A 14,256-nucleotide genomic window follows, 5' to 3' on the forward strand; every position below is an offset into this window, starting at 1 on the left:
GGAGCAAGCTACTCTGTGCTTGGGGAAGTAGGCAAGAGGATCTCTAGCCAGGAAAACTCTTTTTTTATTCATTTTTCTTTACTTGACATTCTTGAGCTGGCTGCAGGGGGTAATGAAATGAATTAAACAGGTCATGGCTCTCCAGTGGCTTATAGTCAATGCTTGTCCCATTTTTCCTTTGGTTGTTGTGGAAATGCAAACGGCAGAAATCTCAAAGGAGGTAAAACAGGTCTGCTCTCACTGGAGACAAATTTTTTGGCCCTTCATGTGTATTTGCATAAACTTAAATTTTAAAAATCAGAAAACACGCCAACATGATTATGATTACCTTAACCTAATTACTATGGTCACATTTTAAAATTTGTACATTTTAAAGTAGTTATTACAATAAAATTCTAAAACATAAATCATTCTCAGGTGCCCAGTAATTTCAAGTACATATCGGATGAAATTCTCTTTTAACAGGGGAATGGTGGAAAAACATCCCTTTTATGTAGTACTTACAAACCAAAAGTTCTGATAGAATGTACAAATTCTACTTGCAGTCAGTTCCCTAAGAGAACAGAACACAAGGATAAATGAGTCCCTGTGGACACCGGATGGGGAAACTAGGAAGCCTGGGTTCTCAGTTTCCTTCTGCCCACTGCTCACCAGTTGGTTTTCTTAAGCAAATCACAGTTTTGTTTTGTTTTCCTCTAGACTTGAGTTTTCTTCACCTGTAAAGCAAAGGGATTGGATTAGATAATATTTACAGTCTGTCTTCTTCTGACATTGTGTTCTTTGGTGTTTCTTTACAAGAAAATCAGTGTATTCCATGGTGAATCCAAGTGCTTATGGATTCAAGAAGATGAAAACAAAGAAAGATGAACTCCATCTCTGGGGTTCCTTTTGGAGAGGATGTGAGGAAAGGTATATTAAGAAAGGGTGTAGACGGAAATGATAACAATTCCAAGAAGGTAGAAACAAGAACGAAAAAGGAGGGGTTGTGATGGTCAGTTAACAGCATCTAGTAAATGTCAGGCATTGTATGCTAGGTGCTCGGGACATAAAACCAAATAAGACTCCGTCTTCCCCCTTAAGGAGCTTGGAATTTGGTGGTAGAGAATGGCATGGCGAAAAAAAAAAATAAATTTCACAAAATACATGGGGATAGAGGATGTGATATGGTAGGAAGAGAAGACAGTGGTCAGATAAGGCTTTAAGGAGAAAGTGATTTTTCAGTTGAGGCTCAAAAGATGAGTAGAATTATGACAAATAAGAGGGGTTACTAGGAATGGAGAAAAAGTATGGCAATAGAAAAATATGCAGGAGGGGCAAGAAGATTGACTTGGAAATTAACCCAGTATGTGCGAAGTGGGAGTGGTAGTTCTTGCCTTGTTCTTTCTCCCACCTCCTATCTACAGCCAATTTTCTGTGGTGTCAAATATTAAAGGTATAGCTAAACAAGTACCTTCTATGCTGAAAACAAGGACTCCAGTTCTTTCCTCCCATAAAACCACAGCTATATTTCCTGGATCATTTTGTTGACTTTGGAGGTTTATGAGAAGTAAAAGTATTTGTGATCTCTTTCAAATTATTTTTAAGCTCTCTCCCCCAGCCCTCCTTCAGTCTGTAATGACTTGTTACTGACACACTTTCTTCCCCATGCTGAATAAGCACTAAATCAGGCTGCTTAATTACCCCTGTCTCCGTTCCACCTTCTCACAGCCTTCCAGCCAAACTTGTCCAGGCCAAAGCGTGCCTTGCTTGGTAGGCAAAGGAGACCCTCTGCATTGTTTTGAGAAGGTAACAAAAACCAGGAGATCCCTGGAGAACTGAGCCAGGCTTGGGGCCTCGTATTAGGCAGCCCCAATCCAGTAAATAATGACATTTCCTTAAGGATGTCCCTCTACCCTACCCTGCTCGTTTCCTCTGACATCTGTTGTCACCCTGAGTGGAGTCAGGTACACAAAAATAGAATCTGAGTTATCCTGGGCGAGGCCTGGGGTTCCCAGACATTGTGTGGAACCACAGAAAATGGGGTGAATATAAAGGTAAGAATTGAAATCTTTCAGTAGTGTCTATGAATCTGTTTTTATAGAATAACATTTTCCCTTCTCTGTGCTTTCCTCATTATTCACCAATAGGCAAGTTGCATTGGAGGGAGACTTTTTTTCTTTCTCTCTCGCCCAGATTCTGACAGGCCAGTTTAAAATGCTCTTTCTAATTGAAATGACAAACCAGGAGAATTTGCTCCAAAGAGAACCCAGGTTGTGAAGTTGTGCCTGCTTTTTTACAGTTGGTTTCTATATGCTGGAGCATACTGGTGCCAGTTTAAAGCCCCTGTTAGTTTCCATTTTACCAGGTTCTCCTATTTCTACCCAAACTCTGCATAGTTCTTTTTACTTGATCAGTCTATGAAAATGTGTCACTAGGGTATTTCACATGTCTTCTATTATGGCTTAAAGATTGGTTGGAGAAGGGAGTTGTTTGGATCAAAATTGTGCCTCTTGCGCCTTCAAGGTGGCTGGTGGCCTCAGTGTGAGCATTGGAATGTGCCATTTTAGAAAAAGTAGCTGTAAGACATCTGGAAATACAGTTTGCGTTTGAGAGCTGAGAACAGCAGCAACATCAGAATCTCTCTTCTCTTTGGACAATGATCCTTGTCTTGTGGCTAGGGACAGGAAATGGGTTTCATTGTGATTCACTGGACAGCTGATTAAAAATAATTTAAGTTTAAAATAAAGCAGCAGAAAACATATGGGCTTAAAAGTGAGACAGACTCTAAAATGGATAATAAGTCCTATCTTATATAATTACTTTGAAGATGAAATAGAATAACAAATGTAAAATACCTAGCACGGTACCTGCGTCAGTGCTCAATATATGTTTGTTAAATAAACACATGAATAAATGGGGGTTATGTTTGGATGACTGGATGACTAGTTAAGTGGTTAGGTGAAAATCATGTGATTATGAGAAGAAAAGGCCTTGTACCTTTTTTCCTATGGCACTCTCCATTGGAGATATTACTACATGATTTTATCACAGAACGCGCGTGCGTGTGTGTATGTGTGTATTTCACATTATGGTAAATATTAGATACACTGTGATACTACCTATTATTATTTGACACAAATTTGGCAATTTTGGGGGCAAAGCATGCCTCTCTTCCCAAATACAGTAGAGTTATAAAATGACTTTGACACAATTTCTTAGGTCCTGGCCGTAGACCAGTATGCGTAATCAAAGACACTCAAGAATTTTACCGTAAGGCTGAGTTTGGTTGGTAAGACCTACTGTTTTGTGTTGCGTCTAAGCAGGTTTATTTATTAAAATATCACTAGGATTCAAATGCAAGTTAGGTTTTCCTTTAAGGCTAGGCTCAGGACGCAGAACTCCAGAAACACTATTAGAGGTATTCTGTGCATTTGTAAGATCTTCATTGGACTCTCTTAATCAAATTTATTTAAAAGATTGGTCAATGAGTTGGTGATAACCCATAGAAAAGCTTCTCTGTGTCTTGGTGTAAGTTCATTGCTCCTTTGTATGTAGATGCTTCTCTTTGGGGGATAAAGTCTAAAATTGTTAACTTCGCCTGTAAGACCCCACTGCTCTCTAGCCTCGTCTCATGCCACTCCACATTCTCTCAACGGTCCTGCCACGTTGGCCTTTTTGAAGTTCCTTGAAAACATTACCCTCTTTTCTACCTCAGAACCATAATAACTGATATTTCTTCTCTGGAAGGATCTTTATCAACCTTTCCACATGGATAATTCTTACTTATAGTGTTACTTCCTTAGAGAAGCTGTTCTGATCCTCCAGACTGTTAAACCCCTTTATTGGACGGTCTCTTGCCATTCTGTATTTTTCTTTCTCAACACTTCCCTTAACCATAATTCACAGTTACTGTCTAAGCATTTATTTAATGTGTTTCTCTTTCTAGCTCCATTAAGGCAGGGACTATTTCTGAGTGGCTTATTGTTGTGCCTCTAGTTTTTAGCACAGTGTTTAGTTGATAGTAAGCATTCAGGAAAGATTTGTCCTTGAACAAATTCATCAATGCTGGAAACGTGCAAAGGTTGGTTCATCATATATCCATTTGTATTTTAAATGACAATGCTAAAGTGAGAGCTAGAGAGTTCCAGCTCCAATACTAACTATTTGTATGATCTTGGGCATGCTACTTCTACTTTCTAGACCTCAGCTCATCAGTAGAATGAAGGGGTCAGACTTAGACTAAATGATCTATTAAGGCCCTTTCAGTTCAATGTGCCAAGTATGTTATTGTTCAGCTTACTGAAATTTTAATGCTGACTACTTTATTAAAACCAAACTAATAATAAAGGTGGAATATTTTTAGCCATAAAATAGTAAATGCATTTTTGAAAGTGCTCCAATAAAATATGAGTGATTTTATAATTTTGAAAAATATTTAGCTAGGCTCATTTTTACAGGTATGCACTGCATTTATTTTATGTATTTTGGATAAAGAAACAATTCAATATCCCAAACAATCACTGAACATTTTTCAAAAGTGAAATGGAAAAATTTATATTCACAAAAACAGTCTTCACCAAAGTGTAAATGTTTATGGGACTTTGGCTAAGCCTGTTATAAGCTTTACTATAGTGTTGATTTCTAAAATCCCAACTGTGTTTGGAAATGAATATTCATTATTATCATCATTATGACTATCAACTATGACCTGAGAATCCTACGGGGAATGGTATTTTTGTAAACCCTTATGTGATGGTTAATCGGAGTTGAACCTTCTTCCTTCCTAAAACCATTAGTCTGTAAAGGACTATAGCTATTTCTAACTGAAGTTATTTCTTTGAATAACTAATATTTTATCATCTTTCTAAAAAGGATACAGTTGCGTTTAGAAAAGGCTTAAATTCATAAGTAACTAGACTAAGAAGAAAAATTGGTACTGCTCTGTAGTTAGTGTGGAAGCAGTATAATTTGTTAGAAACGTTTAAGACAGGTCAGTGACGCTAGAAATTATTGAGCAGCTATCTAGTCAACATTTTAACAAGTGACTTCAAAAGAATCATTTCTTTTTGAAGAAACAATATAATTTAATTTGGACTCAATTTATTTCCCCTTTTTATAACGCAACATAAAATTATTCGCTGTATGTATAATAATCATATACCAATTCTGATGCCTCATTTATATAGAGAGAATGTCTCTCCTTCCTAACATCCAGTGACTTTACATACTATATGTTAATTCAGAACAAATCGATTGGTTATCTTTTATTTATTAGATTGATCACGACTTCAGTGAGCTTACAGTCTACCAAAGATGATAAGACACATGTGCATAACTAAACACAGATTTAAAAATGTGAGAAGCACCACAAGAAAAGTGCAAATCAAGTGTTACAGCTCTATAGCTCACATGTCCTCCAGAGCTATCTGCTTGTTCCAAAACTTTGAATCCTCCTCAGTATCTAACACAGAGACTTGCGTATAGAGCATATTCAATTAATGTTAGCTTAGAAGATGAGCTATCTGTGAAATTGTCGTCTAAACCTATACCAATTCAATGAATGGGATTCTTTTTATCCAAGTCAGATCTAAGGTCTTCAGTCTGAAAAGCATGATACTTATCTAAAATCATATGTTAAAATGTGAAAACTTTATTTTCATGAATGCCTCTGTCTTTACACTGGACTCTATTTTCTGATTTTTATTTCAAGGCTCATTCTACTGAATCTTATCTGATAGCTTACTGTTTATTTTACCCAGATCTGTAAGTTGTGTGGAATATGACCATACTTCTTTGTGTCTTTATTGAATCAGTCATCACAACTCACAAGGCACTCCGAGGAATCACAACTCTGAGGAATCTCAGAGTTTATGGGGTCTTGCCTCTCTTAGGTACAACCCACTAGAGAGAGATATAAAATAAATGGTTATCGAAGCTTTAGAGGAAGCAATGAACACTACACTATTTCTAAAAAGTAACTGTATTGTTCAATCAATCTGAAGGATTTCGAATTTAGGCAGCCTTTTAAAAAATGGATTTGTTGCCAAACACTTGTTTTTCTGCCTTTTCACTAGTTGAAATACCCTGAAGGACTTGAGATTGATTAGACTTTTTTCTGATCTTGTGAATTATTGAGGTAAAAGGAAGGCATAAGTGATGTCTAAGGATTCTTGCCCCCTTAAGATTTCATGACGCTTTCGTACTCAATAGTAGGGCATATTGGTCATGACACTAGCTATTACGTAGCCAACACTCTTTCAATTCTCCACCATCTCCACTCCATTCTGTATAGAATTTTTCTTTACTGGCTTAATCCAAGCAGAATTTTTTCAGAAGCTTCACTTGCCCTGCTTTTGAAGACACCTGGCTAAATTTCAAAGGAAAAGGATACAGCGGAGTAAAAAGGAAACCAAAAAGATAGTCCCTTTTACTCCCCAAGTTCTAGCAGTTCGACTGACTCTTACTTGTGAGTTTTTCTTGCCACTGAGTCATTGCACACACAGAATTATGAAACTTTAATTTCTTTAGAGGCTTGTTATATTAGAAAAATTGTTCCAAAGAAAGCAACAATCATGACATAAGCACATCTGGCTCTTGCAAATTATTCTTTATTAAGCTTTCATTTAATTACATGTGCTGAAAGGTCTGTTTTTGATTACTGTAATTTTTTTTATTTGTCCATCTGAATGATAGTAATGCTGGAAATTACATACAAACCACCTGTTTTTTCTCCCCTACTAATGTGGCAAAGTTTGAGCTATTTTCTCGGTGCTTGATGAACTAGGAAGCTTTCTATTTATTATGATAGAAATATGACTATCAAGGTAATGGCTTAATCTTGATGATAAGAAGAAAAGAAAATATTTGAATGGAGTTTTCAAGCATTACAGAGTGTTAAGATTGAGGTATCTGAATTCTGCTTGACTAGCAGATCTCCATATTCATTTATTGCCGATTTCACCCAAAACCTAATACATTGACAGTTAAGGATTAACATCCTGTGCTAGGAAAAAGAGGCTTGATTTTTATTTTGTTAGTAGTATTTTCTTTTGTCACAAATCTGTCTGTATTCTCTGAAGGACAGTGTTATATGCTGCCTAGAAATAAGACTCTCACAAAAGAATGACAGCCACTGGGCCTCAGGGATTTTGAGAGCAGCACTGTGATCATTTCCAAAGAAAAGATCCCCAGAGAAGCTGGGTCAGAACTGAATAAGAACGGTGTTCTTCTGGTAATCCCTAGGGAAGTTCAGATTCCTTTTCTAGTTCTTGGATATTAAAATTACACGAATGGACATACCAACATTTAAAGAATGTTTTATAAAGATTTTAGGCACTGCAAAGAACCTTTAAGACCATTTAGTCAAATTCATTTCCGTGCAATTGAAGAAACCATTCTAAAGCGATCAAGTCCTTTGTGTAAGGTCATAAAACTATTGCCAGAAAGACCAGGGACAGAAGATGAGTCCCATGCCAGACGGGTTCTTTCTTTTAGATTATTTGGTCTCTCTTATTTTCCTCTTTAAAAAATAGTGAAAGAGAAATTGCAGAGCTGTCAGAGATATAGTTATCTAACAATACGGTAAGTTTTGCCTGTAACTCCATTTCAGCTGCATTTAAAGAGATACTGTTTGTCTCCCCTGTTTTGCAGCAGCTCTATGCCGCTCAGCTGGCCAGCATGCAGGTGTCACCTGGAGCAAAGATGCCATCAACTCCACAGCCACCAAACACAGCAGGGGCAGTCTCACCTACTGGGATAAAAAATGAAAAGAGAGGGACCAGCCCGGTAACTCAAGTTAAGGTACTTGCTTTGCAGGATCATGGTGACAGTTTGGAAAATAGCTTCACAAGAAAGGTAGTGAACCAGGCAGTGCTGGGAATAAACAGCAGGAAGCATAGCAACATAAAGGAGCCCCAAAATGCTCCTCGTTATGGTACATTTCATGATTGAGCACTGAGGAACAGGTGTTTCCCTTTTGATAACAATAGTGCCATATTGTGAAGCCTTTACCTAAATCTGCAAACTCCCTTCTCAAGAGTTTTTCCCCTTTGGATTCTAGCTTTTCTTTTTTTAATGTTCATTGGCATGAATGGCCATGGTTTTATTACCAGCGTTTGTCATAGACTCGCGACACTTCTAAGTTCCTCAAACAGGTGGGGAACCAACTTACAGTATCAGAGAAGGAGGATCTCAAAACTTTAGATTTAGAAAAAGGAACAAAAAAGAGCCTAATGCTGGACTTTATATGGTTTGTTGATAAAGGTCTCCCTTTCAAAAACAGTTATAAAGATGGGCTCTGAGGAATGAGTGATATCATTACATAATCATGCTTTGAGGTCATATAGTTGTGGTAAGAGAAACAGGCTCTCCCACATTATGGCTGGGACATTAATAGATACCTTTCCTCACTGATTTTCAGTGTCTTAACATGAGGCAGCCAGGAGGTACTTGGCGACCAAGGAAATTGATGATCCATTCCAACTTTGTGGTGCAGCTGGTACCTATAGGTGGTACTGGTTAGTTTTTATGATTGCCTTTCCTTCCTATATTAACAAATTCAAACAGTTCACAGAAACAATTGTTTCATGTAACTGACTTACCTATTTAGAGGGGTATGTTTATTGTAATGTGCTCAAAATACTGCATTTGGAGAAAATTTACAATTATTAAATCTTCACATGGAAAATATCTAAAGCCGACAAAATAGCATTTAGTGCTACAAAATCACTGAAAATTGTTTTGTTTTCTAAATAAAACAGATAAGAAGTTTGAGATTTCAGAAAGGTCTTTTAAAAATATTAATCCCAAATGACAAAGATTAAAAAAAAGTAAACGTCATTAAAGGAGATAGTTCTGTCTGTGCCCCACCCAAAAGAATTAATTTCATGCCACCCATGTTTTTAGGTTCTCCACAGAAATAGATGGACATGTATGTTTTGTTGTTGGAAATATTGAAATATGAAAATAGGCAGTTTACATTTAATAAGATAGTATGACTTATGGAAACAGAATATTTTGTGTTCCAAGAGTTTCTGTTTGTGAGTAACAGTCAGAACACTACAACTCAACCCAAGACGCTTTGTTTAATTATAGTTGTTAGAGTATGAGCATATCAAAATCAGTAACTTGAGGTATTGAGTATTAGATATTTTAACATGAAAAAGTCATTTTATAAGTGAGTTGGCCAAATGGAACTGCACCAAACCAACCCTTTACTGGATGAGTAAAATGTTCCCTGGTTAAATTCAAGTTTATATCTGCTTTTACCATTCCAGCTCTGTGGGCCAACTGAATTTTATTACTCACTTGACCACATGCAACTTCTTAGGGTATTCTCTATGTAATTTGACTTGACTATATTTTATGTTAATAACAAAGGAAGCATTCCTTATCCTTATTAGATTGTTTATTGTATGTATGGCTAAAAATATATAGATCAAAACACAAAGCAAATGTTTTAAATTTTAAAAATAGCTCCTATCTATTATTGAAGAAGTTTTGCAAACAATCTCATAATTTTCTAATTGAAAGAATTGTGGTCACTAAAATAGCTCATGGTTTTGTCTATAGTCATTGCTTTCCCTGTGTATATAACATGACCACATCACAAAGGGCATAGTTTGCTGAAGGTAACAAAAATAAACATAAATGGTTTTATGTACCTTCTTTTCCCCCAGAATTTTTATTTGCTATAATTGTCAACATCAGAAGTCAGAATGTTTCTGTTCAAATGTCAATTCTAACACTTTTACCAGCCAAGTCATGTTGGGAAAGTTACATAACTTCTTTCAGCCTCAGTTTTCTCCTCTGTAAAATGAAAGTTAATACTATTATGGATCTTAAATGAGATAATACATCCTCTAGCATATAGTGAGTATTTCATAAATGTTAGTTTAGTGATGATGATGGTCTGATGGTAAGAAAGAAGATGGTGGTGGTGGTGGTAGGAGGGCTTGTAACTGATATATCTAGTTATATACCAAGAAAGAGCCTAACAAAATAACTAGAAGATTTCGATTTTCAACCATGATGGAAGAACTGGGACCAGATTTACTCTCCCAGCTTAAACAACAAAAACTCAGGGCAAAATATATAAAATAATGGTTTTTCAGACATTTACAATAGGAATACAAGATAGTGATCCCTGAAGAGAAACAAGTGAGGCAAGCACTGTAGCTGTTTCAGCTTACTGTCTAGAGGGAATTTCCAGACAATAGTGCAGGGAGGGGTACCTACATTGAGTTTGACAGGCTCCCTGAGTAAAGAGACAGTGTTTGGAGTTTAGGGATGCCAAAGTAGATGGAATTTGTGAGGTAGAGTACCAGAGAGGAGAGAGATGCACAGAGAGAGTACTTTGAAGATCCACAGAAGTTTTCTCAATGTATCCTGAGGATTGATCAGCGTATGAATGATATGCATGAGGGAACTATCTAAGGCCAGGGAAAAAGACCAGATTAACAGAGAAAACAATTTCAAGGTTCACAAAGGACTGAGAATGGTTTGTATTCCCATTAGCCAGAGTGGAAAGATCTTCTGACACATAGGGCATCAAGTTGAGTCCCCAGAAGGGTATTACCTCAGTAGTGAGGCCAAATTATTCCTGGATTAAGAACTGCTATGGACTTGCCTAAGAAAGCTTAAAGTAAGCCTAGAAAGGCTCAAATTGTTCTGCATCTCAGAATAGTCCGCAGATATTTAAAGGAATACACAAGCTCTGACACCCACCAATGTAAAATTCACAATGTGTAGCATCCATTCAAAAGTTACCAGGCTTTCATGGAAGCAAGAAACTATGGACAATAATGAGGAGAAAACTTAATCAACAGAAACAGACCCCAAAATGACACAGATGATAAAGTGAGTAGATAAGACAGTAACAACAGCTATTATATGAGACTTACAAGTATAGGCACCTGAGGAGGTAGACAAATCTCCCTAAAAACCACCCACAAAATTTCTGTCAGGCCAGGGCAGTCTGGGAGAACCAATAGCAGGCCTCCCATGGTGGGTAGGGATTTATGGGATTGGGAGTTGGTAGGTGCTTCCCACGACCAGTGGCATTGTTGGTGGAAGTGGCAATTATGGAATTATAAAAATAAATAGAGTATATTCAAGGCTGAATAAAAGCAGATGTCATAAACTTCATAAGTTCAAGAAGGTAGAAGAAAACATAAGCATTTTAAAGTAAGACATGGGAGACCTAAATTGACTGTCTGGAGATGAAAACTAGTGTTTGAGATGAAAAGTACACTGGATTAGTATTATTTGAGATTAGCTACAGACTTGACATTGTAGAAGAAAAGATTAGTGGATTTGATGGCATAACAATAAAACTATCCAAAATGAAATACACAGGAACAAGTGCTGTGGGACATCAAATGACCTAATATTTGCAACTGAAACCCCAGTAGGAGAAGGAAGAGAAAAAAATATGTGAAGAAGTAGTAGCTGAAAATTTTCCAAATTTGAAGAAAACTCTGAACTCAGATATCTAGAAAGCTCACTGACCTCCCCTCCCCCCAAACAACAACAACAAAAACATGGAGAAAAATAAATACCTAGCATATAAATCACTATTCTTTAGATATGAATAAAGGAACTAGCCAGTCTAAATATCCTGTGAGTTCAGAGCAAAAGAAAGTACCTTGTAATTAAACATATTGGATAATTTTGACATTCATAATGGATATAACTGTGTTTCCTAAGAGCCTATGTCTAGATAAAAGAACATTGCAACATAGATGGGCCCAATTACTTATTTCCTACCGTGACAAAAATAAAACAAAAACGAAAAATCGTAGGGGATCACTATGTTATCAAACGACTTATTTTCTCTGCTGGTGTAGCAGAAAAGGGGTCTGGGATTTGGAGCCCAATAAACTAGAATTCAAATTTTGTCCCTCCATATATGGCTTTGGACAGTAACTTTATTACTGTGACCCCTTCTTCCTATGTAAATTTAGAATGCTACTGCCCAACCTCAAAGATTTATTGATAGTTAAATGAGCTAATATATGTGAAAATATTTAACACAGTGCTTGGTATGTACAGACTGTGCAGTGCGTGATGTTTTAATTTTCTTTTTCTAATCCCCCTTCCTGAATAATATTTTCTGGCATCCCATTTTGTTTCCCCTTAAACAATGACCATCATCACTGGAAGAGACCTTAGAGATCAGCTAGAATCAGTCCTTCTCCGCCCCCCTTTCCCTTTTCTTTTAGCAAATGAGGAAATTGAGCTCCAGAGGCCACAGGTTTGCCACCGGAGAGAATGTTGTTTCCAAGCCCCATTCTGTGTTTTAAACCATGACCTTAAAGGCAAGTTCTGTGCCTTCTCAGAAGCAAAACAGGAATTAACATTTGCTGACAATTTTATTTTAGAATATAATAATGCAGATCTTAAAACTGAACACCTAAATGAATATGTTCATATTACAACTAAATTTCTAGAACGAGGAAAGTGTTACGGGTGTTTTAGGGCAGGATAAATGGACAAAATAGAGGCGAGGAGCTTAGCTTTCAAACTGCTGGTTAAACTAGAGTTACAAGCCAGATATTTGAATACTGTGCTCAGTATAGGACAGGCATCTTAAAATAGACATTCTGTAAATATATGGAGCAAAGAATATAAAGAGACATTACTTTAGACATGAAAAATAAATTGCATATAGCATGATATGTAAAACATAATTATAACGTGTGCTTGTTCTTTGCAAAAATTAATTTTAAACATGAAGAGAGACGAGAATACAGACCATAAAGAGTGCCCACACCCAGAAAGCCACATAGAAGCCGTGCTGTGGCACGTGGTTCCCTGGGCAGAGGCCCAGGGGATCAGAAGAAGGCCTTCCGTGTTTCCATTTTTAAAGTACTTGCAATTGTTTGATTTAAAATATGTATTAAAAAATTAGCTGCAGAGCCTATTTATAGTTCCAGGAACTTTGTAGAAGAGAACAACACAAAAGCACTACAGAACTGCTGAAATTTTAAATAATTCTTTGTAAATGCCCTAGGTTAATTTAGATCCCTGAAAACACATTAGGAAATTAAGCTGTAATGTGAGCTAATTCAGATTTTAATTTGGCAAAAAGAATGATCCAACTACACAGTTAATGTAAATAGAAGCATAACACAGGGAAATTAATGAGGTTTCCTTCTGATGAATCTTCAAGGAGGTAGATAATTAGCTTCTTTTGTTATTATTGGAGGAGAATGTGGCATTGTCTGGGAGGTGTAAAATAACTGTGGCTTACTAAGTGATAATGTGCTTCATTTGTCTTTTCTGTTTTTAAAAACATAATTATTTATGTTCCACTCTTGTAGGATGAAGCAGCAGCACAGCCGCTGAATCTCTCCTCCAGACCTAAGACCGCCGAACCTGTAAAGCCTCCAGCCTCTCCCACCCAGAGCCTCTTCCCAGCCAGCAAAACCAGCCCGGTCAATCTGCCCAACAAAAGCAGCATCCCCAGCCCCATCGGAGGAAGCTTGGCAAGGGGATCCTCTCTAGGTAAATGGAAAAGCCAACACCAGGAAGAGACTTATGAATTAGGTAAACAAAAGCAAACCTGTTGAGTGATGACTGATGCTTGTTTCCAAACTGTTCTTAGTCCAAGAAAACAATCACATGAAATCTCGTCGGCCGAAGTATAACCCAATTTGGTGTCTTGGGTGATTAGAACTTTTTGGAAAAGGCCACAATGTAAAGCTTGCTGGGATGGGTTAGAGCCAGCGAATCAGAGACTGAGGAATTTCTGTTTGGTCAGTGCTTTGCCACTGAAGTAACTCTGGGCAGGAGTGACTGTGAGCGCTGCAAGGGCCCAAAGTGAGCCGGCCGCAGAGATGCCTGCCGAAAGTCCAGCATTTCTTTACTATTTTATATTTTCTTTTAAAAATGTATGTGAATTTTACATCTATTCCCATAGGAGTTTGCATTAAAACAAATAGGAATGACACATTTCAATGACCAAATATGAAATAAAATTGGAATCTAATAAGATGTGTCATAATGATCCTCTGGCTTCTTATATCTGCTGATATTGGTCTATTGCCAAGTATCTCTAGGAATATTGAACTCTCCCCATGGGAGAAGTGTGGAGGAAAAACGTGGCTTTTGGCATCAGACAGACTTTGACCGAGAGCCTTCACCTACTAGCTATATGACACTGGGAGAGTTATTTCATGTTTTTGAATCCAGTGTCCTGATCTCCAAAAGGGGAATATTTTAACTCGCTCATAGATTGTTATGACAATTAAAAGAAAAATGCATATAAAGTGCCTA

The 14,256-nt window shown here is 37.1% G+C and overlaps 1 protein-coding gene across 9 annotated transcripts in view; it reads left to right on the forward strand.

Annotated features, from left to right (window-relative positions):
* The window catches only part of SOX6 (SRY-box transcription factor 6), a 596,148-nt gene that overhangs the window by 504,275 nt on the left and 77,617 nt on the right, over positions 1-14,256 (forward strand). For 8 of the 9 annotated variants that reach the window (XM_033119777.1, XM_033119776.1, XM_033119779.1 and 5 more), the window contains 2 exons: positions 7,630-7,779; positions 13,302-13,527. In XM_033119777.1, coding sequence (XP_032975668.1) covers positions 7,630-7,779; positions 13,302-13,527 — 376 coding nt within the window. The remainder of the gene's footprint in view (positions 1-7,629; positions 7,780-13,301; positions 13,528-14,256) is intronic. The other variant, XM_033119780.1, reaches the window with a different exon arrangement.

Source organism: Rhinolophus ferrumequinum, chromosome 11 (assembly GCF_004115265.2).
Source record: "Rhinolophus ferrumequinum isolate MPI-CBG mRhiFer1 chromosome 11, mRhiFer1_v1.p, whole genome shotgun sequence".
Lineage (NCBI taxonomy): Eukaryota > Metazoa > Chordata > Mammalia > Chiroptera > Rhinolophidae > Rhinolophus > Rhinolophus ferrumequinum.